This window comes from Argopecten irradians, chromosome 3 (assembly GCF_041381155.1).
Source record: "Argopecten irradians isolate NY chromosome 3, Ai_NY, whole genome shotgun sequence".
NCBI classification, from domain to species: domain Eukaryota; kingdom Metazoa; phylum Mollusca; class Bivalvia; order Pectinida; family Pectinidae; genus Argopecten; species Argopecten irradians.
Genome location: NC_091136.1, coordinates 25,293,300 through 25,319,268, shown reverse-complemented (window position 1 = coordinate 25,319,268; position 25,969 = coordinate 25,293,300). Strand labels below are relative to the sequence as shown.

The 25,969-nt window shown below is 34.4% G+C and overlaps 2 protein-coding genes across 4 annotated transcripts in view; both read right to left on the bottom strand.

Annotated features, from left to right (window-relative positions):
• Positions 1-1,721, bottom strand: part of LOC138317980 (legumain-like) — a 28,525-nt gene extending 26,804 nt beyond the window's left edge. The window contains exon 1 of the mRNA XM_069259983.1: positions 1,504-1,721. Within this exon, the coding sequence (XP_069116084.1) occupies positions 1,504-1,662 (159 nt within the window). The 5' untranslated portion in view covers positions 1,663-1,721. The remainder of the gene's footprint in view (positions 1-1,503) is intronic.
• A 1,581-nt stretch (positions 1,722-3,302) lies between these two features.
• Positions 3,303-25,219, bottom strand: LOC138317979 (ABC transporter F family member 4-like). Of its 3 annotated transcripts, none has more exons than XM_069259980.1 (15): positions 25,100-25,219; positions 23,573-23,677; positions 22,916-22,987; positions 22,324-22,490; positions 21,924-21,961; positions 21,388-21,464; positions 20,798-20,951; positions 20,435-20,491; positions 19,873-19,974; positions 16,008-16,331; positions 14,816-14,940; positions 13,835-14,400; positions 13,355-13,447; positions 12,853-12,908; positions 3,303-8,376 (listed from the first exon to the last, which is right to left on the bottom strand). In XM_069259980.1, the coding sequence occupies exons 2-15, from the start codon at positions 23,663-23,665 to the stop codon at positions 8,153-8,155; spliced, it is 2,148 nt and encodes a 715-aa protein (XP_069116081.1). In that variant the 5' UTR covers positions 23,666-23,677; positions 25,100-25,219; the 3' UTR covers positions 3,303-8,152. The 3 variants fall into 3 exon arrangements, with proteins under 3 accessions (XP_069116081.1, XP_069116082.1, XP_069116083.1); XM_069259981.1 differs by having other exon boundaries at positions 14,816-14,937; XM_069259982.1 differs by lacking the exon at positions 12,853-12,908 and having other exon boundaries at positions 8,236-8,376.
• Positions 25,220-25,969: the final 750 nt, after the last annotated feature.

Genomic DNA, 25,969 nt, shown 5'->3' with positions numbered 1-25,969 from the left:
TTTTGAATCAGAATGTATTGACAGCACTAAGCTTATGCACAGCGTGTTAAATGTTATAAAACAAGGAAGATATTTACATAAATATTTTTAAATTTATACATGTACATAACTTATACCACAAAGTGCACAAATTGCCATAAATAATGAAATAATATTCAAAGCTGTGTAAAGGTTAAACAGTTCTTTAGATTGAAAAAATACTGTCAACATAATATGTGTATAAGCTTACTCTGAAATGCTTCATTTAAGCCTAAATATAGTAAATATACAGTACCAGGTAATGCAAATTTCTTGGTTGCCACTAGTCAGGGGAGATTTTTGAATATATTTTTAGACATGCGTAAACATGGATGTGTGTGTTAAAAAATTGGATTGAAAATTAAAAAGAAAATCAAATATTCATGCAATCTAGTAAGAAAGAAATCAGGGATACATAGGGAGAAACTGTCATTTTTCAAAAAAGGGAAGATTGTTGATAGTCAGGTGAATTAATTTGTACTATATAGAAATTTTAGTCCGAAAATGTAATTAATTTAAAAATCGAAATGCTGTAAAATCTAAATTATTTAACTTATTCATATAGATGACCATGGCAACTACTGTAGTAATGGGAGTAACAACTTTAACCAGAAATGTTACTTAGACTACTAGTGCTTTCAAATTTTTACAGTTAATAAGTAAAATACAAAGTTTGCACTCATAAAACAAACAGCATGCAGTTGTTAAATTTATAAATCCCTTAAAGTGCAAAAATTTCATTGATGAAAAATTAATCGCAAAGGACAATTTTGTTAAAATCATCCTTTTGTAAGTATAAAGAAAGGCTCATCCATAACAGATTTTGCATTATGACTTACTAAACAATATCAGTGTACATCTATAAAAATATCTTTATTGCATACAATATGTATACATGTATATGTCATAAAAACTTAGATTACTTTAATTGTAGGTTTTCGTGAGAAGTTCAGAACAGTATTGGAAGATTTTTATAAAACTGACTGTGGTGCTGCATGCATTGTACATGTATGTTTAATAGCCAAACTTGTCTATGAAAAACTTTAAAGGAACATGTCATTTATGAAATGGTGTTGATGAGTCTGTCCATTATTATAGACAGAGGTATCCTTTAAAGCTTATCTCTACATAACTAATATGAATTATACATGAGGCAAAACTTTTTGGATTTTTAATTTCCTAAGGAACTGAAAAATTAATATAATGTAGGTATAATGGACTAATAACATAGTCTGGTCTCACGATCTGTAATCAACATTTTCAGTTTAAATTAATAATTACACATGTATATGTGTCTAAAATAAAAGACAACAAAAACAGAATACCGCGAGTCTGTTTTTTCATTATAAATATTTAATGTGACGACGTTATTAACTAATAATGCTTGTGTTTGATTTTGATCGAGAGCTGATGAGGAACATGGGTTGTTGACTCAATTCTTTAAAATTTTACGAAAAATAAAGGAAAACCAAGAATTAGGCCTACCTGATGTCTGTAATTGTACCAGCCATTTGATCCAGCAACAAGTAAAGCCCATTGTTTACCGTTTTCTTTTGGTTGTGGAAGTTTAAAATCAGAAGGAAGGCCGAATGTAACAGTGATCAAAAGACCAACACACACTGTCGACAACATCTTGCTCGCCATTCCAAATCTTCCTGCTTTCTGCAGGTGTCACATGCCTGCTCAACGTTTTGTTTACAAATTCATCGGAACTCTTCTGATTTTATATTCAATGGCATGTAAAGTCTAGAGGTATTCCGATATACAGAAATCCTACTTTCGTTTTGAAGCAATCTCTCCCAGAGTGCATTGCGGTTACCCTTCATTTATCTCTGTCAACGGCTCACGCAAGAGATTGGTTTTGAAGATGCGTGTTACGTAGCTGGTACTGTACACGCGTACCTTGTACAAAGAATGTATGTCGACCCATTTCAAGAATATAGATTAGTTGTTAATTAGTTGCGGGAGGGAATCACACCCGGGAGAGGCTTATTGGTTAATTGCTTTCATATCTGTACAGTTACATTGGTATGTGACTCTGACTCAGACCCACGCGCGTACGTATATGTACGTACATAAGTGCATCATGAGAACACCAGTGCATGTGACGTCCTTTATTGCGTCACCGACGTTCGCATGATTTATTTAAGCATTAAACTATCTTTCTATGGCATCTATGGTTTGTATAGATGCCAGAGCTTTGCAGACTATCTTCATAATGCGCGCTAGTGCATTATGAGATGATTGTCAGCAAAGCGTACAAATGTTAATATATATATGTGTATACACTTCAGGGGTGGATATAACAACAGTGGTAGCAGCTCTTCGAACATCAAGGATGGGTGTAAGGCTGATGGTACCTTATATTTTGTCATTAGACCACCCATCAAGCACTATGCACTAAAGCTTTTGTAAACTTAACTCCACTTCTAATGTTGTCTCATATATTATATAGGAACGAAGTGTATACATGTACATTTCTCGTGTACAATTTTGAATCAATGGGCAATTACATATAAGGATGCTACTTTTGCAATATGATTGCTGCCCCATGGTTTTTTTCAGAGAAGAAGTTGTTTATATGAAAAAAAGCCAAATAAACCCTTTTGGTCCCGGCCCTCAGGGTATCGTCCCCATCATTTGTACAATTTTGAATCCCAACTCAATAAGGATGCTACAAATGCATTATATCTGTATATTGTGAAAGACTGATGGAACAAGACAAAAAAAGATCACTTTTTTATCAAAACTCCTTCGTTCTGTGTTCTGCCAAATAGTTTATCATTGATTGATCGCAAATTTATGAATTTATTCTTTGTAATATTTTATTTTAAAAACTAAAATGACTGCACTCATTTCATTTGCTACCAATGTACATTATAATTATACATTCGTGATGAAGGAGATTATTTCGTATCTATAAACATGATAGAAGGTAAAACAAAATATTTGAAGACTGATTTTTCGGTCAACATGCATTATGTTGAGCTCTCAGTAAACTATTGCCTTCTGCCTCTGGCCGCAGGCAACAGTTTGATCCTATAGTTCAGCATAACACATGTTGACTTCTAACACAATCAAAAATGTATGATATGTTATGGGAAATGAGACGTGATAAAAATGTATGATATGTTATGGGAAATGAGACGTGATAAAAATGTATGATATGTTATGGGAAATGAGACGTGATAAAAATGTATGATATGTTATGGGAAATGAGACGTGATAAAAATGTATGATATGTTATGGGAAATGAGACATGAAACTCACCATGAACAGAAAACTAGACCAAAGTTTTATTTGATGGACGGATAAAGACTGTGTGCCATGTAATTATAAGGTATAGAACTTCTTGTGACAGTGGACTGTTGAGGATTCCTGGTTGGGGATTACTACTTGTTCTATACTTGTAATGCATAAAACTATTAAAATAATTGTTAAAAACAATCTGTCTTGACTTAAATCTTAAAACAATATAATACACTTTTTTATTAAAAAGAGACTCCAAACTCCAATGAAAAAAAATAAAAACCATTTATATATTGTCATATATTTTAATAAACATCCATGCATTAATTTTTGAAGCCTAGCTCCTCATTGTATGTACATGTTCCTCATTGTATGTACATGTAGGATACACATGCCTATCGCATCGGCATGATATGTCTGATATCTCTGATAGGAGAAGATCATAACAAACCTTCTGATTAACATGATCCTATCCACATTAAAGTCCTTCAGCACCTACAAGAAATATACATTAAGATTTTCTAATGGTGCCTAATTTCCAATGTTTATAGGACTTATTTGTGTAACGTGTATTGACTGAGGATAAAATAAAGTGAGGAACTTTAAGTTTATTTGCACACTAATGATGTACAATTTTTATATTATCTGGTAAAAATGAAAAATAAAAAAAACATTTAGAGACTGTTTACATGCTCAGCCTGCAGGGGAAAAAAGAATGCCAAAAGGACAGATTTTCATTGCAATCATGAACAACATCTAAATACAAGGTACATTGTATTGTCTTTTTTCATTGTCTTTCTTCTTTACCTAAATGTCAAATTTTTCATTTTCTAAGTAAGTTGATAGGTGTATTCTTGGACTACAGGTTTTTGTTTCTGATGTTCATGCAGACATCTTCATACTGGGTTATGAATGGCACATATTCAGTGTCTGTACAGAAGAAACAAAAACTTGTGTCCTTGATATCAAAGAATACATTTTTGTCCCATTATAATTTACAGTTCCCGTCAATACCTGTTCTCACTTCAAGCAGATTAATTGGAATAAGCTGATTCTAGAACTTTGAATTACCGGTAACTTAAAAATCCTTATCTGATAATTGTAGCTGAAAAAATGTACTAATTAAAATTCAAGTAATTCATCAACAATAAACGAAAATTCAACTGTTTTTACTATTGATCCAAAAATTATATTTTGGAAAATAAATACATTTTAGTATTTTAAAGTCATCACATTCTTTCACCTTATCTTCACTTTTATATAAAATTACACATAAGTATGTATAGTAATACTTAAACATGTATCCAGATAGTCAATCTAAATGAGATATTTTCAAATGAACATGTATTTATTTGCGAACACATTTAATGATGGGTGAACACAAATTCCCAGATCATGGGAAGTGAGAGACATCTGTTCTTCCTACATCACTGGGAATCCCCGAGTCACCATTCTATCGTGACAAACAATAGTTCTGTCACTTGTGACTTTCCAACGATATGTTCCTCCTAACAAAGTAGAAAAAATACAATCCACTTAACGACATTATCTTTTTTTTCTTCTTAAAACGAGACAAGATTTTACAATGATAGGTTAAAAAGGTGGTCACATCCATACAAGAACAATTATGATATTACACACATTTTCCTGAACTAGAATTTAACAATGAGATATGAGACATTATGTTCTTTCGAAGATTTTTGATGACACATGCAACATATGTTACCCTCACATGGATAGCTGAAAGCTTGTACGATAAAAGTTAACACATGTAGCTTCTGGCATCATATTGACACAAAACAATATCACCATTTTCTACTGTCTTATAAACAAAACAAACATTAAAAAACAACATTGCATTAAGCTGGCATTATCTTGATCAAACTTACTATGCATTGTCGAATAGCTCCACTAAGTCAAAAGCACACTAGAAAACCAAAATCGATCAAAAAGTTCCCCCCCTCTTCCCTACCTCTCTCAGTTGAACAAATTATAGCTGCAATAACTTGAAGAAATTAATACCTTACATAGAAATAAAGCCATAAAAAATATATAAAAAATTAACTTCTTTTAAAATACTGATCTAAAATGTCAACAATATCTATTGACCAATAGGCAGCCATTTTGAAAAATAATTCCCATAATCATCTGTTTGATACTTGGATGACAAGATAACTTGATGCATGGTGCTTAACAAAGATAGGTACCAGTTTCTAAGAATGAAAACTAAATTGCCGAATGAAGTGCTTGCAATTACATGTATTGCATTCATAAACACGAAGCAGATCGCGCTGTCATGGTGACCAATGATGTAATATTAACAGCTATATTTTATGTAGTGTTAAAAAAACATACCAAAATACTTATTGTAATGCAGAAAAAAAGTCAATGATGCTGGTCTGATTGAAACATTTTGATCTATGAGAGTTACTTCCCTTCATTTCATAGTTGTGGTGACATAATAATGGAATATAGCTTTAAAATCTCTATTTTAGATCCAATATAAACATGTCAACAAAATGTTACCAATTTAGACCACAGGAGAATCAATTGGCCAGCCAATTTGCTCTTGATCAATTTAATATACATACAGGTACATGGACATGTCTTAACAATAATAATTTTCTGGAGTCAAAAACTAATACCAGTGAAAAAGTAAATAGATGTTTAAATGTGTACAGTAGTCGAAATTGTAAATAAAACATGAGTTGACAGGAGCGATGTAAAACTTTACATTGTCTTAGTATTATTAAGTTTCATTGGCTACTTTTTTACCCCTTTTAAATTCTTTACATTTGTTATCATTAAGTATCCAGAGAAATTTTATACAAATACATGTCCCAGATCTAAAGTCTCAAAAGAAATTGAAAAAAGTTTTTCACACTCTTTTATAATTCCATTTGGGACCACCATGTTGCAACCACTTGATTACCAATAATGAAACTAAATGTATCAATTGCTATTTTTTTTTATATACTTTCATCATCCATACACATATCTATCACACAAACCAATACAATTTAAATGCCATTTATGTTTTTTGAAAATATTACAAAATATTCTTTTTTAACTGGATCCTATCTCATTGAACATATGACAATTTCCAGAGATATCATACCATAAGATCAAGATACGCATTATCATAGAAACTGTATACATGTATTCCGTATTTGCATATTACAGAGTTGTCTGCACTTGCGGGTAGGTATTGATTGTGACATCATGTGTTTGCGAGCGTAACGTCATACTTTTTGGTGAAAACAACATGAATTGCGCGTACAAAATAATAACGTGACAATCAATACCTACCCGTAAGGGAGCTAACTCTGTAATATGCAAAGATGGAATAGACTCATTGGTAAAATCCATGAAGATGTGTAACATTAGGAATACAAAATAACATTTTAATGGAGCTTAGAACATCTATGATTTCCTTACAATCAATGCTGGTATATACTGTTTGCATAATCATTCAAAAGTTCCAAGCAACAACTGGTATAAAATGAAAACAGATGTACAAAGACATTACATCTTACAACAGTGATTTATAAATCTATGATATTTTATAACCAATACTTGACCTATAAGATTTTAACACGACTAATTTCAGCTATTCAAGTGTTCATAATTGTGAAATGAATTAAAACTTATGAGGCAATGTTTGTAATGATTAGAAGCAAAATAAAGCAATCATGATTTTTCAGTTTCATTTAAATTCCACTTTTAACAAAGACACCAAACTCTCACGTGACCGCAAACTTTCCTTTCAAATTTCTCATTACCTTCTGTAACAGGAGGGAAATAATGTAAAGACTAGACCTGGGCCTGAACCTACAGGACCTCCAAACACCAATAGCATGTGCTACTGATTGAGGCATTAGTGTGACAATGATCAACTCCTGCTATACTCCTTCATCCATTAAGAAAGTCTTCACCATCAAACGCACAAGTCCCTTATACCACCACTGTGCGTATGTTTTGGGTGTCAAGCTTGTAACACTTGAGGAGAGGAGAAAATGTAGTGGCCAAACCAGGCTCGAACCCAGACCTATGAACACTAGCCGGATACTCTACCGATTGAACTACTAAGGTCATCAATTGATGTTTGGCTCAGTCTAGTCCTGGTACTCTGCATTAGACAAACATATACCTATGTAGGTAAAAGGTTCACATTTTCACTTTCACTAACATTATAAATGATGTACATCAATGTAAATCTTGTTATATAAACATGTATATGGGTATATCCCATGTTCAACCATTTTAAAGCTAACCCCAGCACTTGACAAAAGTTTTCAACTTCAGTCGCTTGAAAAAAAAAATTCAACTTCAGACATTATCTTCATACAAATTTCCTACTCTTTCATACTTAAATGATGGAAAGGGTGTGGAAAAAAAAATTGATACAAACTTACCAGGGCAGTTGGTATATAAGTAAGTTTATCCCAAATTGACTTAATGGTAAATTTTTACAGGAGACCTTTGTGAATGTTTTACCATGCACAACTTCATTTTTTTTCTAAATTATGATAGAACAAATATGACTTCAACTAATTTATCAACAAATAAGTTCCTTCCCTTCGAAGAAATTCTTCTATCAAGTTTTAGTAGTGAAACATGACTTTCAGCTTTCTACCACTTAGAATATTATTTCAGTGGGTGAAAAAGTTCTCAATTTTTATTTCTGATGCACTGCAATTTTGCAATCTATTTATCAATCAACGTCAGTGTGACCTGCAGATAAAATTTATGCTGCAACTTTTCAGAGATGAGGATTCGATCAAATACAAAATATCTTTGTAAAGGTAGAGGCTTGTTTGGGATAAAGATGCAGAATCTGTATCAGCTGGCTGGGTAACAATGAGAAAGTCAGATCGAAAACATGTCAAGATTTCTGCATTTTCTTATTTTTGATAAATCCTTTGGCATCTTTGACGAGTTTGCGTATGTCTTCTGAATTTTCTGGGTCAAAATCGGAATCCGAGTCCACTGGGTTAGGGTCCGACTCATCACTTTCTTCAGAGGATTGCACATCATCGATGAAAGAATCCTGATAATCATAGGTATTAGGAAGACCATCATCATCCTCCAGAGAATCTGTTTTTCTACCTGGAAATCAATATTCATAACATTATACCCTGAAACTTATATCCATTCTTAACCCATTCTTAGAATGGCATATTCATAACAAGAGCAGTTTAAGAATAGTTAATAAAACTTGCCTCAGGTAGCCTTTACTCATTTATTTAAATTACAATTTCAAACTCCTATATTTTGCTTTTAAAATTAAACCCAAAACAAAACTTATTATTCAATAATCAATGCAGAAATAAATATTATTTGTTTAGGTAGACAGAATTTAATTCAACACTAAAACCATAACTTAACACTAACACATTCCCAACACTGATATCAATGCCTGTATCGGAGTAATTTCTTTCTTTGAGAGGCGAGACAAAAATTACTGGTACGGTAAACCTCCGGTTAATTCGAACCGCCGGATAGTTCGAACACACATTTTTTTCCAGAAAAACCGTAATTTTTTAGCTAGTGATAGTTCGAACACTGACTTTTTATAATCAATCCTATTTCGGATAGTTCGAACACGTCAAATTATGAACGTAAAAGTAAGATTTTTGTTGGCAAACCGGCGCAATGGGGTCCCTAAAAATGGCGATATATTTTACATATTGCAACAGTTTTTATGTTTGGAATAAAGATTGTATAAATGATCATTATAATGACCATACGACAGATAAGTAATGAACATTTTAAGCCACAGATAAAAAATATTTATGCCGATATACGTTTAATCTTAGGCCCCGACAATGTATATTTAAATTCGCTGTACCTGATGGAAACACGTGGAAGAAACCGTCAGTGTTTGTTAAGTCCAATCTAGATACGGATATCAGTTTAAGTCGACATTAAATATGCATTCAATCTATCTTTAATCAGCCAATCAAGGTGTTAAATTACCTGTAAACACGTGCCTCAACCCCGAAGATTGCAGGGGGGCCTTTGCGCAGGCCAGTTACAATTGTACGAGGTGTCACAGCGAGCATCAAAAGTCAGCCGCTGGGTCACAGCAAGTGAGTGTGATTACATATTCAGCTCCAGCCAAAACAATCCACGTGTTGGGTAATTGAACAATAGATACGTATCAGGTTAAAACTAGTTACGTTGGGTAATTGAACAATAGATACGTATCAGGTTAAAACTAGTTACGTAATTTTAGAAGCAGACAATATGCAATCGAGTTTTGGACAATCTGACAGTCACAGTGCGCTTGTGACCTAATTTTACGAAATGAATGTAAACAAATATTTTCAACAGCAGTTTCGTAAATGCAACCGGATTTTCTTAACTAAAAAGTAAATAAATAAATTTACGTTTGTTACGAAATATAACAAAGATCTAACTAGATTTTCTGTGGTTTAAATAAAGTTTCTATCTCAGTTAACGGACGTCGATGTACATGCAAATTATAGGCCGCGATCGTGAACGGTGCTGGTCTACGTGCACATATGCACGCGGCTTCTGCTACGCAATTAATTATAAATTCACCAATTTAATGCTCATGTTTACGAGAAAATGGTTGAATATAATATCTTCAGGAAACTAAATACTTTCCCTATAGATTTTCTGGCTTACATTGATTATGCCAGGTATACATCGGTACAAAACTGGTTTTTACCGATTTCAACTCGGATAGTTCGAACTCACGATTTTTTCCTGAAGCTTAATTTCGAATAATTCGAACTGGTCCATCAATATTTATTTAATTTTGTTCGAACTAACCGAAGGTTTACCGTATGCAAGATAAATTTCAATGTCAAGTAAATCTGAATTTTTCTCACCTTATCAACATGAAATCATTTGAACCATTTCGATTGTTTAGTGTATGTTAATAAACTGAATTACAATGAACAAGTAAAACGATCAAAATAAAATAAACTGTATATTCCAGCAATTAAAAGGTTTTGTTTAAATTATGTCATAGGAAGACTTTTAAAAACAAATTACCAAAGCAAAACACCAAAAACTTTAACGTGTACAGTTTCTGAACACAAATTTGACTGTGTTTAAGTGAATCCTTTGTACCTAATTTTCTTATAAACAAAACAATTGAATATGAAATTATGGTCCCCTAAAGATAAGATTCAGTCTTATTTCTGACATCCTATAAAGGAAAAGGAAAAATTGGATTACAAAGAACAATGTCTACATTTTTTGCACTGAAACATATTAGTTAATAGGAGTGTCACGGTTAACCGAAAATACGGTTAACCGAAAAATTCAACCGTACGGTTCGGTTCGGTACGATAATTCTAAGTTTCGGTTCGGTTCATTAAAAAAATAACTGTCCTATAATACCTGTAATTTACGTTTATAAACTGTATTGCAGATTATTTCATTGAAAATACTGCGAAGTTGTTTGTCAGAATCCCGAGAAATACACCTGTTGACCGACATATATGTGTAACACGTGTGCAAGTTCAGTCATTCAGAAGATCGTTTTTTGCTGTCTGCGGACATGATTTTTCACATACATAATATCTAAATGATATATTTCACTAAATGTTTGATATTTTATAATTGATAATTTTTATTATGTAGAGTGGGGGTACGTAATTTCGCACACTTTCGGCATTGATTTTAATGAATTTCAAATACTTTCATTCCAAACAAAAAAGGCTGGACTTACATCGGCAGATGTACAAGTGCTTCACAACACACGAGTATGTAACGGGATATGCGCAGACGTATCACTGCGCACGGGAGCTGTTATTAACTTGAGGTTAACCTGTAGTTGAACAGGTTTGAGGGACGTAATTTCGCACACCCCTCAAACTTTCTTGTTTTTGGAGAAAATAATTATTTTCAAACATTTCATGGACCAACAACATCGTTTACAAAGATTAAGTACAGTTCTAATCTTGAAATGACATCAAAACACAATTATATTTCTAAATGAAAAAGTGACATTTCGCTGCCATTTTCATTACGAAAAATGACCGCTACCCATAGTAAACAATGTAAACGAAGTCAAGAAAGTCATAGGGTGTCCGCAGAAAATATCTGTTTTCCGCTTATATTTGATGGATTTTCATACGGGTTTTGATATATTCTAAAAAAGGATAGTTTCTCTACATATTTGTACGTGAGTCAGTTATTTATCACCCAGAATTATTTTATGTCAAGTGGTTTATTTTCTATAATTTTTTTTTACTGAGATGGGCCGTATTAGATCTATTCCGATTTCGGTTTTTTCAAAACAAACTTATCCTGAAAAGTTTAACTAAATATGACAAAATCACAGTGAGAGGCCTCCTTTAGTCACAACATAAACAACAGAGCAAATCTTTCTGACATTTAAAGGAAGATCAGGAAAAATCGTCAGGTGTGCGAAATTACGTACTGTGCGAAATTACGTACCCACACTCTATTTTTCCGATAACATTAATCCTGCAGAATATCGGCAGCTAAATCAAGCCGCCATTGTGTTGCCGATTGTAAACAATCGCGTTTCCGTCGGCCAATATTCCGTGAATTAAACCATTTTACGATTGAACATGCACCTGGTACGTAATAATGTTTATCTCTATTATAATTCAAATGCATAATACTTTTTAAAAACACTTTTTCTGGGATAATACCGATGTATTGATTTGCGGTAAAACTTACGATTTTCACATGTCAATCATCACATAATAATGCGTCATGAAGGATACGAGAAAAGTTTTAGTGACGAAATAATGTATCATAAAGGATACGAGGACATATATCTCTCTGTGACTGATTAATGTGTCAATAGTACTGAAAGAGTTAAAAAGATAAGAAAATGTTCAATTATGTTTTTTAAAGATGTTCCACTGCTGAGAGATCATAAATGATACTCAATATTTGAACAAAAATTGGTATTTAATCGTGTTATATGTCTAATTAAGACACAAAATGATATAGAATAATTAATGAATTTCTTTGCTGCATGCACTTTTAGAACTTCAATGTATATAGGATTATTTTTCAGGGCGCAATAAATTATATGTTTTTAATTAGAAGTGAAATCTTGATAAAGAAAAAAAAACCCATTTGTTTAAGTGATATACCATCTTTAAATCTAAAGCAGAACTTGCTTTTGATAGAAAATAGACTTAAAAAGTGTAATTGAGATTTGCCTGAACCGAACCGAAAAAACCGAAAACCGATCAAAAAAAGTTGAAACCGAACCGAGCTGAAAAAACATGAACCGTGACATCCCTTATTAGTTAAGTTTAGCAATCCGATATAAAATTTCCAAGCAAGACTTTCAAGGTGGGGGGGCTTTTTATCTTATTTTGTCTTGTTGACAAACCCACATAGAGTAAGGGAAATTTTATTTCCAAATAGATGTTAATTGTTGGTCTTCACTGGTACGCTTATAAAAAATTTTAACTACATGTATTCGAAATAGAAAAAAATAATTAAAGCATATACACAGTTTTATATTATTAAAAAATACTAGGTCCTATCTACAACCAATATTAGATTTAAGAAATACTACATATTAACAACTAATTTCTCTTGTATATGTGTACTCACTTTTTCTATTTAGGCCTGCTTTTTCTTTCATACTGTCCTTGTACTTAGCAAATTTTCTAGAAATAAAAAAAATAAATCTATAATTGAAAGTAAATTAAAGTTTCTTACAAAAAAAAAAGAGAAAAAATTGTCGTTCTATTTTCAGCAGATGAGAGAATAAAAGTGAAAATACAACCTCTTATAATGGTTCAAAGTTTTGACAATCAATTCCTTCAATTCTTGATATCACATGGATATTATAAATACCGGTAAAATAAATAAATTTAAAAAAAAACTGTCTGCTTTAATCTAATGTTTTTGAGTTAGACGAAAAAAAGATATACTGGTATCACAAAAAGAAAATCACCCCACCCCACCCCCCACACACTCAGAAAATAATATTTCTTTCAATCTCCTTTTTCGTTTTTCTTCTTTCAATAAAGAGAAGTATGGGATGAAAAGATCACTACATGTAAACCTGTGTCATTGAACAGTCTGTAAGTCTTAGATTATATTTACATACTTGGCAAGCATATCGTCTGACATTTCGCTGTCCTCTTCATCAAAAGTTTCATCACCGGGATGGCAATAGTCACTAAAATGCACAGGGTTTTTCCTATCAAGAACAAAATCCACTGAAGATGAATACAAATAACCAGACACCAAAAAGTCTAAAGATAAGATATACCACAAGTTTATGAACTAGATCACATTTTTGGAACACTTGCTATGAAAATGCAACAGCTGTAATTCTGTTGTGCTTTTTTTTTTTAAAGTTTTTCAAGCTTTCTTTCATCACCAAGAACCTAAAACATAGTGGTCAAATGGGAATGGAGATTTTCAAAGCAGGAGATTAAGAATGAGGTTTTCAAGCACTTATATTAGACGTTACCATTTTTAATGATAATAAAGACTTACAAAATCGTTACCTTGGTCAAAACAGAAATCTGACAAGAGTACAACACTTTAAACTATCTTCTTTTCTAAAAAGACAACAATTTACCTATAACATTTCTTTGCAAACATGCATTTCTTCCTCTTTTTAACCTTAGGAGTATCATCATCATCGTCACTGTCTTTTTTCACTGCCGCCTTAGCCACTGGCTTAGCTGCCGGCTTCGGTGGTGGTTTAGCTGCTGCCTTTGAAGGTTTTTTTTTCTCCTCCTCGCTATCCGACTCCTCACTATCTTCATCCTTTCCTATTTTCTTTCCTTTCTGTGCCTTGGGCTTTTCTTCTTCAGATTCCTCCTCCTCCTCTTCTTCGCTCTCACTTTCACTCTTCTTTTTTTTTGGTCGTCCTCTCTTTTTTCTGTAATCCTCCTCTGAATCTTCTTCTTCACTGCTTTCTTTTTTTCTTCGTCCTCGTCCTTGTCTTGCTGAAGGTCTTGGCCTATACTCCTCATCAGAATCATCATCATCATAGTCTTTAAACTTCCTTGTTGCTGCAGCACTAGCCCGTCGTTTACTGACGCGGGGAACATAACTTTCATCTGAATCACTATCAGAGCCACGTCTTCGTCGACCTCTTTTCCGACCTGATGCTGCTGCTTTTTTCGGCGTCTTTTTTGACTGAAATAGAACAAATAAATACTTTAATACCATGATCAAAGACTAACTAAATGATTGTTTGTTTGTATTTATTTAACGGTCCATCGGCAGCCAGGGTCATTTAGGGCCAAACAAACATCAGCTTTGGTACAGCTTTCCAACTGAATGAAAATGACATTCAAATGCTTTACAAGAAATATAAGAGATACAATAATTCAGGAGGAACATGATGAAGACAGGGATATCTTGTACTCGGCAAGCATCACTCAGGCTTAATTGTCATCTATTTCAAACATTCGGGTTTACGTAAAAAAAATGAAATTCTGATTCTTGGAACCCCAAAAAGAATTTATTTGTCCACAGATACTTCATTTTTTTAAAGATAAAAATCGATACATGAATTTATAATTAACTGTAACACAATTGAAATATTTACTTTTCTATTGGACGCCTCCCAATCACTTCCTGAGTCGTCCTCGTCAAGTACAAAATCGCTGTCCTTGCCATCAGACATGTCTTCTTCCTCATCCGATAAGTCATCAGGTGCAACAAATTCATCTACTGCAATGAAAGGACAAAGAAAAGGCCCATTTGGCATGTAATGCATACCATGATAATATGTCGGCTTCGACATAACAGAATGACATTGGTGAATATTTCCTTTGAAATAATCTGAGTTGGCAATGTGTCAAATGACATGATTAGATTTAACAAGAGATCCCAGAGGGATCTTGGCACCCAACAAAGAATAATCTTTGTCTGACAATGGAAATAGAGATCTTTTTTCTGCTTTTCAAACTTAGACTACATACTACATATGAAATTTGAGACAGATTGTTTCAGTACTTTCTGAGAAATAGCAGTAACACGCTTCAATCATCAAATTCCAAAAAGGCATTATCCTGTCGGCCATTTTGGTCACTGATCTATCCCCAAATGCAATATGCACTACTAGGGCCCTAGGGGAGCATGTTCATGAAACTTGAGATAGATCCCTTTTAAAGTACTTTTTGAGAAATACCGGTAACAAACTTCGAAATCAAAGATGGTGGCCTGTTGACAATCTTGTTTGCCAATTGGTTCCAAAATGAAATATACAGCAAACCTACGGCCCTAGGGAAACCTGGATATGAAATTTGAGACAGATTGCTTAAGTTCTTTCTGAGATTAGCGATAACAAATTTCATTTATCAAAATCCAAGATGGCGACCTGTCAGCCATCTTGAACACTTTTCGGTCCCTAAATTCAATATGCACAACTAAGGTCCTAATGGGACCTAAATATGAAATTTGAGAACAATCCCTCTAGTACTCTCTGACAAATAGCGGTTACAATCTTTAACTATCAAAATCCAAGATGGCGGCCTGTTGGCCATCTTGTTCACCAAACGGTCCCAAAATACAACATGCACAACTACTAGGGGAACCTACATATTAAATTTGAATACAGTCCCTTCAGTACTTTCTGAGAAACAGCAGTAACAAACTTCAATTATCAAAATCCAAGATAGCTTCTTGTTGACTGATTGGTCCCAAAATGCATGTATAGGTTTAACCCCCACCCCCTCCTCTATATCTCTCTTGTAAATGTCAATAACATGCACAGATCAATAAAGAGATATACACACCATAACTGCCTCTCTTTGTTGCCGCTGACCGCGCTGGCCGACTTGTGGAGGGTGTGTTCCAGTCACGCACCCGCCTTACCCTCTTAAAGGGCTTTTTTTTCACTTCTTCTTCTTCGGACTCTTCCTTTCTTTTCTTTGCTTTCTTAGGAGGTTCCTCTTCTGACTCTTCCTCCTCTGAAGATTCATTGCTGTCTTTCTTCGTCCGTTTAGGCGGAGATTTCACAGCTGGTTTCCTTCCTCTGCTTGTGGGTTTTGGTTTGTATTCCTCTTCATCGTCTTCGTCATCATCACTGTCATCATCTTTTCGTCTCTTTTTTGGAGAAGCTTAGAAGAAATAGACATTTTTCAACTGATTAATATCACAAAAATATTTATCATGTCTTCAACTATAAAGTGCTGCCTGTTATAATTAGCCAAACTGCTTTGGGATTTGTCCCAAAACAACTACACATTACAGTCTTACAGGAATCAACAAACTGATAATAAATTCTGTGCTTCAGGACAAATAGGGATATAAAATTTAAACAAGAGATCCCAGAGGGATCTTGGCGCCCACCAAAGAATGATCTATATCTGACAAAGGAAAGATGGATCTTTTCTCTACTTTTTAAACTTTTTCTAACATACTACATAAAAATTTGGGACAGATCGCTTCAGTACCTTTTGAGAAATAGCGGTCACAAACTTCAACTATCAAAATCCAAGATGACTCCTTGGTGGCCATCTTGTTGATTAATCGGTCCCAAATCACAATATGCACAACTAGGGCCCTAGGGGAACCTACATGTGAAATTTGAGAAAGATCCATTCACACTTTCTGAGAAATAGCGATAACAAACTTTGAATATAAAAATCCAAGATGGCTGCCTGGCAGCAATTTTGTAGACCTATCGGTCCCAAAATGCAATATGCACAACTAGGTCCCTAGGGGAACCTACATATGAAATTTGAGACAGATCCCTTCAGTACTATCTGAGAAATAGCCATAACAAACTTTAACTATCAAAATCCAAGATGGCGGCCTGGCGGCCATCTTGTTCACCGATTAGTCCAAAAATGCAATATGCAAAACAAGGGCCCTAGGGGAGCCTACATATTAAACTTCAGCACTTTTTGAGAAATAGGGATATCAAACCTTAACTATCAAAATCCAAGATGGCCGCCTGGCGGCCATCTTGTTTTTCCTATCAGCCTCAAAATCTGTATGGCACAATTAAGGACCAAGGGTAACCTTCATGTGAAGTTTGAACGAAATTCCTTCAGTAGTTCTCAAGAAATATTGATAACAAACTTCAACTGCCAAAATCAAAGATGGCTGCCTGGCGGCCATCTTGTTTTTCCGATCAGCCTCAAAATCTGTATGGCACAAATAGGGACCAAGGTTACCCTCCATGTGAAGTTTGAACAAAATCCCTTCAGTAGTTCTCAAGAAATATCGATAACAAACTTCAACTGCCAAAATCAAAGATTGCTGCCTGGCGGCCATCTTGTTTTTCCGATCAGCCTCAAAATCTGTTTGGCACAACTAGGGACAAAGGGTAACTTCCATGTGAAGTTTAAACAAAATTCCTTCAGTAGTTCTCAAGAAATATTGATAACAAACTTCAACTGCCAAAATCAAAGATGGCTGCCTGGCGGCCATCTTGTTTTTCCGATCAGCCTCAAAATCTGTATGGCACAAATAGGGACCAAGTTTACCCTCCATGTGAAGTTTGAACAAAATCCCTCCAGTAGTACTCAAGAAATATCGATAACAAACTTCAACTGCCAAAATCAAAGATGGCTGCCTGGTGGCCATCTTGTTTTTCCGATCAGCTTAAAAATCTGTATGGCACAACTTGGGACCAAGGGTAATCTCCATGTGAAATTTGAACAAAATCCCTTCAAAAGTTCTCAAGAAATATTGATAACAAACTTCAACTGCTAAAATCAAAGATGGCTGCCTGGCGGCCATCTTGTTTTTCCGATCAGCCTCAAAATCTGTTTGGCACAACTAGGGACAAAGGGTAACCTTCATGTGAAGTTTGAACAAAATCCCTTCAGTAGTTCTCAAGAAATATCGATAACAAACTTCAACTGCCAAAATCAAAGATGGCAGCCATCTTGTTTTTCCGATCAGCCTCAAAATCTGTATGGCACAACTAAGGACCAAGGGTAACCTTCATGTGAAGTTTGAACGAAATTCCTTCAGTAGTTCTCAAGAAATATCGATAAAAAAAATTCAACTGCCAAAATCAAAGATGGCTGCCTGGCGGCCATCTTGTTTTTCCGATCAGCCTCAAAATCTGTATGGCACAAATATGGACCAAGGGGACCCTCAATGTGAAGTTTGAACAAAATCCCTGCAGCAGTTTTTAAGAAATAGTGATAACAAGCATTGTTTACGGACGGACGACCACAGACGACAGACCACGGAGGACGGACCACGGACGACGGACCACGGACGCAGGGCGATTTGAATAGCCCACCATCTGATGATGGTGGGCTAAAAATCCGAACACAAATGTATAGCTAGCTGCATTCAAATCAATCTTCAATTGGAATAAGTATCTTTTAAGTAAAATCTGAGAAATAATATTCATCTTTTGAGACCTGATCCAGTCTGTGATGTTAATTTTTTTGGCTTTTAGTCATTTGGACTAGTAAACTAGTTGAATATACAGTGTTTTGCTGCAGCAATCTGTCATGATCAGTTTATGATTTATGACCCAAGTTACAAATGCAAATTCTCACAATATGATGCATCAGGAATGAGATAATTGCATACATTATAATAATGCACACAAAATGTGCAGAAAAATGAAATTGACCACAATATTTGTAAACATGGTATTTCCTGATTTTAATCGGGTGGGATCGAACCACTAGTCCACGACTAGTAGTTCCAATCGGACTAGTCCGGCCGTAAAATATAAAGTTGTTCATTCACAATGTAACTCAATCTTATACAACATAAATTCAGAATGTAACATCAGTACTCAGTGCTCCGAAACAACTCTGTCCGGTGAAAAAGTTATATGGTTAGAGTGTAAGCCAAAAAAAATTACTTGTTTCTCAGGCCACTTTTTTAAAAAGTCAGTGCGGGCGGCGGGATCGTATTTTCTGGTGCAAATTGCGGCAAAGTTGCAGACTGCTGATCACTATACAGTCTTTAAGAACTTTTAAAAAATATCATCTCACTATAAAAAGAAAACAACAATAAAAATCCTGGGAGGAAACATTCATTTTGAATGTACATCGGCATCAGTACACAGTGGAGCTTCCGGGTGCGTTTTCGAATGGAAATTTCTCGAGTTCGAATGGAAATTTGGGGTGCCTCGGCGTCTCGATTTATGTTTGTGAAAAAGTTATATGGTTAGAGTGTAAAGTAATTGATGACAAGCTACTGCAGTAGCAATATCGTGCAAATATCTATCTGAAACAAGAGCACAGTTGATGTAGACTCTTTTTAAATTCTGATTTTATTTCGGGATGTAAGCACTCATATTGCCTCAAAACAACTGAGTTGGGTAATACAAATATTTGTAGGGATAATCAGTACCCATTCATACAAATTTTATGGGTAATTGACAGATTATACCTGTGTACTCATCTTTACTGGAGCACTGAGCAAAATTAGTTTGATTAGTATAACGTCCTATAGCAGCCAGTGTCATTTAATGAGGTGACAGGTGTGATGGTGGAGGAAAGCCAGAGTACACATAACAAAATCACAGACCAGATTCAGTATCTGGCCACTGCCGCCCCTACATGGGATTTGAACCAACAACCCAGAGGTGAGGAAGGCTTGTGGTAATATGTTTAGACATCTTAACTGCGGCCCCGATTATTTAGAAATACAGTATAGATGAATGAGACTACCTACCACTGGCCCGAGCGCGTGGTTTGGGTTTGTATTCCTCTTCCGACTCCTCCTCTACCTCCGACTCCTCCGATTCACTGGCTGTCGGCTTTTTAGGGGCAGGTGCTACATTTATCACAGAAGTGTATAACTTAGATATGATATAATGTTGTAAAATGAATATACTGAAATTAATTTTTTTTTTAATGTCAATTACCCTTAAAATTTGTATTGATACACAAATGATGGTTATCTCTCTAGAATGGTAACAATATCTTACTCACCCATGTAATTCGAAAATGGACTGTTCCATTCTTTGAATAATTAGAAGAGTTCATTAATGTCTTCTGAGGTAAATAGTTTTACAGTTTTAAGAGAACATGTGTACATCCTATTATCATTTTTGTTATTGATGTGTACTTTGAGACTGTGACTTGGCAGAGAAAAAAATTGCCAATTTGCCAGTTTTTTACCAATCTTGTAATTTAGATTCTTTTTAACATACCTACGAGTACAAAACAGATGGTTTAATGTGTCTTTGATAGAATCCTATAAGATATATTAAAACACTAGCTATAATTTGTACCTTTGCCTCTCTTTTTAGGTGACTTATCTTCATCATCAGAATCCATCTTTTTGGGTGCTGCAATGAAATGGGATTAAAACAAAATTCAAGTACATGTGTATATATCTAACTCTAATTGTTGATAACATGAACCACATAATCCAGTTTTGGGTGTTTGTGGGTCATCCTATGGGCCACTAATATAGATTTTGTCAGATGATCTTTTCTTACTAAACTTTTATTTTTTGTTTCGGAAATGTAGTGGGCCTTCAAAATATTTTATGAAAAAATTCTACCAGATACTTGAAGGTGTTTGAAAGTTGTTTAACCAAAGTTGTAAAAAACATTGCATTCTTGTTTTGTGTATCTCTGTAGCTCCTTTACCTGGCTTTTTTTTCTCAGTTTTTGTGGGTGCCTTCTTTGCAGGACTTGATGAACCACCAGACACTTTGGCAATTTGGACCATCCAGTTAGGGAGTGTTCGCTTCTTGTCCGTTGGTAGGCTCATATCTTCCTTTCCTGGTGGTCTCACAGTTTTCTGAAACCACATAAAGGCCAGGATCAAATCTCTGTAAAGTGACCTGTATTCAAATCCTGTTGATTTTTTTTTTGTTGAAATTGAAGTCTATGACATGATAATGATATCCAGCTTATTCACAAAAATCATGATATATACAATTAAATCATTAAAGTATATCTTAATCAAGGTGGAATTCTAAACATCCACAGAAGGTGTCACAACATACTTATGTTTTAACTGTCAAAGAAAACTTTAAAATGTTTATGAAACAAAGGATTTTAACAACAATGGTCATTTAAGGACAGCTTACCCCTGTACGTAATGTGTTAGATGTGTGAAGGCTTTGAAAGCCTAAGGTATGCACAGATTATGATTTCTTTTGTCCATGTTAATATTTTTACAGTCCAATTTGGAATAGACATGTATTATACATTATGTAGAGCATATCAAATACCTTTACTTTCTTGGTAGGACTTTCAATTTCTTTTTTGTCCTCTTCTTCATTCTCTTCATCTTCTTCATTTTCTGAATCTGAAAATAAAAAAAAATCTGAATTCTAGAAACATGTTAGCATGTTTAAATCAGACAAACTTCCTACCATGGACTAAATCAAAATTATGCTTTGATGATGACAAGACAAAAGAGCTCTGTAGCAGGAGACTTGAAACTAGGGTAATGACGTAAAGCACATGCAGTCACCCTATAAACGTACTGTTAGGTCAAAGGTCATTAACTTACAGCAAGCTACTTTTGGTAAATGACACAGTGTATCACTGACTTAAAAGTCAATCTAAAACCCAAATACAAGTTTCATTATGATCCAGCAACTAGTGATTCACTGCAAGGGAGAATATTATTTGAGAAGAATGGATGGACATAACAACAGATAGAAGGAGAAATAGATGAAGGAATAGGTAGAAAAAAAAGTAACATTTCTCAATATTACAAGGGTAACAATCCTGGAATTCAAGTATTTTATTTTCAACATACCTGCTGATTTTGATGCTGAAGTGTCATTCTGTGCACCTCTGAAAATCAATCAGATCAATTATGCATATAAAATGTACATATTAACATATTCCCATTTACATTTATATCGGCTTAATGTCAACAATTTTTCACAAAATCTATCCTTATTCAGATTATTATCAACCCATTATATCTTTGACTCAATCGAAAGAATTCAAAGTCATTCTTTTATTCATAATATATATATCCATAGCTTGTGCACAGTATTTCCATCACCTCCTCTCATCCCCCCACCCGACCATGAAGTTACTACACCAGAAAGTTTGTTAAAGGCCAACCAAGGAGGTACCTCAAACTGATATCTTTGAGATCTTAATATACTTCCTATCCTATCAGTACCATTTGCCACAATAATACTCACTTCTTATTTGCCCCATTTGTGATTTTGTTTGACTTTACTCTGAAGAAAAGTTTATCTGGCAGTAGACCAAAGACATCTCCATCGTGGAGACATCTCTTTTCATCTTTAGGAAGAGCTACAGCTGAGCCGCCGCCATTCTTTTTGAAGAAGCAAGGATTACTGTGTGTCTGAAAGAGAAGCATACATATATCTTTCTACACAACATTAGTAAATTACATCCTTACCAAACTTAGGTAGTTATGGAACCAAAACAAGCCTTTTCTTTAGCATCATCAAGGATTCAACTTCTAACATAGTTTAGTGTAATACAAGCAGGGAGATAACCTGTCACGTTCAAGTGGCCAAATACCTGGTTGTGTAGGAAATAGATAGAAAACATTTGGAATATGAAAGCTAATTTTTTTGCTTCATCAGGAATATAGAACAATACATTTTTATACCATATTTTGCTTTGTGATTATGTAATAGATTCAGTCATGGAATTGTCCCTTTAACAGTCAAGATCATTTAATAAGGAGGTTTAGGAGGTGAAATACAGCCAAAGCATTCACTCAACTCGATGTGATCAATATATTTATTATAATACACTCACTGGTGTTAGGTATAAGTCACCATTTTCCACTTCAAGGATACCATGATTTCGTGAAACTTTCTTATCAGTGACCTGCAAGAGAACATTCAGATATCAAAATTACATTTAGTACTATACAAGTATGTCGATTATTACTTAATTGAGTTACGTGTATAAGAAAGTATATTTCTCAACTGGACTTATTCGTGTACCATGTGATAATCTATAATGTTTGTGCAGGACTAGTATCTCCAGTGTTGATGAACATAATTATATACCGGTATATAACTATTTGCTATTTTCTCGCTGAAATGACGTTAGCACAGGATATCATCTTTTAACGTCATTGCATTACCAATAGATACTATACTCCTGCATATACGTTATCAGGTATTATGTGGTATGTGAATTAGTCCTATAATATATACCTGTGTGAAATTTCTGATATTCTACCTTTGCAAACTACAGAGTTACCTCCCTTGCAAGCAGGTATCCATTGTGAAGTCCTTATTATTTTGTGCATGAAACCTGTGTATTTTTTTCTCTGAAAAAGTTATGCTTGCAAGTACATAACGTCACAATGAATACCTTCTCACATGGGCACTTGGTAGACAACTTTGTAATATATATGTGCAAATAAAGAATAATATCATATTGATTCCATATGGCCAATTTTACCTGTAAAAACGGTCCCCTTCCTATCACGGTCTTGGCAGTTGGTACTATGATCACATCACCACCATCCACTGATACAAGTGATATACCAGACATGATTTTATTTCTCTGAAAAAAAAAGAAAAGCAAGTATTGTCATAAACTTCTTTTAAATGACAGAAAAAAAACTAGTATTTGTATTGCCATAAACAGTTTTGAAAAAACAAACGAAAAAATACCAAAATGCCAAAAAGACAGACTTCATTTCTGAATTATCTTCCTTTTCCATGTTACTTTGATAGATTATTCACCAATTTATATTGAGAAAAATCTACATACTGATCCATATTTGTTTTTATTTATTTCCAAAGGACCATTATAGAATTTAAATTGGGAAAATCGAAACTGGAATGTGTTTTTAAATAAAAAGCGCATTTAGAGTCAACATGTGTACGGCAATAGTCAATCAGTGACTTACGGAACTTGTCTTGCCTATACAACTTGTAGACAAGTGCTGGAAAATCAGAGAAGTATGTGGTCTAGCCTTACACATTTATAAAATTCACCATTGCTTAGGAGGTCATACAAAGCCAGAGAAAAAAAAACACAGATCTATATGGTAACTGTCCCATTCAGGATTCAAAACTAAAAGCTAGCGAGAGGCTTCGCTAGAGATGGTGATATTTATAATAATGTCCAAACACTTTGAGCATTCATACAAGAAGAGTTTGATGCTAAACACAGGTATATATGTTTATTTACGCAGTATTATCAATGACAGATGAACTTTAAGATCTGCAGTCTGACCCAGTCCTATAACAGTGTAGCAGGATTGGACTGGGTTGATCATCGGTGACCAGGTAGCTCAGTTGGTAGAGCACTTGGCTAGTGTTCAGAGGGTCCCAGGTTCGAATCCCGGTCTGGCCCTTACATTTTTTCCTCTCCAGTTACAGAATTGGCGCCCAACTAAATAACCCACGGTGGTGGTTTTTGGAAGGGTCTCGTATGTCGTCGAGGGGAAGACTTTGAGAAAGGAGGGAGGATGTAGCAGGATTGGACGCCGTCGATCATCGTTGGCCAGGTAGCTCAGTCAGTAGAGCACTCGGCTAGTGTTCGGAGGGACCCGGGTTCGAATCCCGGTATTGCCGCTACATTTTCTTCTCTCCTGTTACAATATGTTTTCAACTTGCATATGCAAACTTTGGTTAGTTATAAACAGCTACCAGCAACAATAGTTGTTTTTTAACTTGTAACCGTGGTTTACAAAACCTCCCTCCCCTATGATCACAATCAATCTGTATAAATTTTCATATTGACAAGAAAGTTTAATTGGCCTATTTGCTTTGATCATAATAGGTAGAATCTACATACGGCGAGGATGCATTCGCGAAGCGGTTCAAAAAGGACAATGACGCCGAATCAGCGAATGATGGATGGTAAACAAAACGGTGATGTGCAAACAAACGGGGATTATTTGGGATCGGAGACCGTCGAAAACACATCAATCAATATTTAACAAAAATGCATAGATAATATTGGGTGTGCAATTACAATTTGTTTTTTCAAACCATGGGAAATGATGATCAAGAACTGCTGCTCTTCTCTAACGCATGTTTCTTGTTTTCCCTTGCAATTTTCTTGCCTCCAAGCCAAAAGAGTTCTCACATAAGAGAGATAATTCATGCTATATATTTTCCCGCGGCAAATCAAATCAAACTTTATTGGCATCACTATCACTGGGATCTAAGTTACAATTTATATATTTATGAACACACCAGAGTGTCCTAAGACCATTTTCATACATTTTAGGGGTCTAGAAAATACTATATACGAGTCAGTCAAGAAAAAAAACGTACATTTGAGATTTTGTTAATCCTAATTTCAAAATAATGTTTTAATTTTAAATTTTAATGCTGTGCTATAATACCAGGAATTTATCTATCTATCGTTGACACTAGCAGCGAGTTGAATTCAGTATTTTTTTCAGATATTCAATTTTAATTTCTGTTTTAATTTCTGTTTACGTTGTCATTGTCGTAACGTAACTTCTATTTCTAACAATACTGGAAAAAAACTTTTTTTGAAAAAAATTGATGATAGTGATTAGAGTGCTCATTATTTAGTGTCACACAGCTATTTATTGAACAAAGTACCTTATTTTCACCGAAAAAATGTGTATATGAATTATGTATATCACATTTGCAAATATTTTGGGAATTCTAGACTAATTTCATATTCTTTATCCAGTAAGATAAAATTAAAACGCGTGTATCGACATTTACCCATCTTTTTATGTATCCATATTTTATTCCACTATTGATTCTTATCAACACTATTATCCTAGCTATAAAAACCCTGCTAAATGTATCTGTTACGGTAATGACATTGTGTTATGGATATGGCCGGTATGTAACGGTAATG

Excerpts from the sequence above, each read along its gene's own strand:
- LOC138317979 (XM_069259980.1), bottom strand. The coding sequence starts at position 23,665 with ATGTCTGGTATATCACTTGTATCAGTGGATGGTGGTGATGTGATCATA. Across the intron at positions 14,941-16,007 it reads AACAAAGAGAGGCAGTTATG|TAGATGAATTTGTTGCACCT; the intron begins GTGTGTATATCT and ends CTTTCATTGCAG. Across the intron at positions 12,909-13,354 it reads TCAGACGATATGCTTGCCAA|AAAATTTGCTAAGTACAAGG; the intron begins GTATGTAAATAT and ends TTTTATTTCTAG.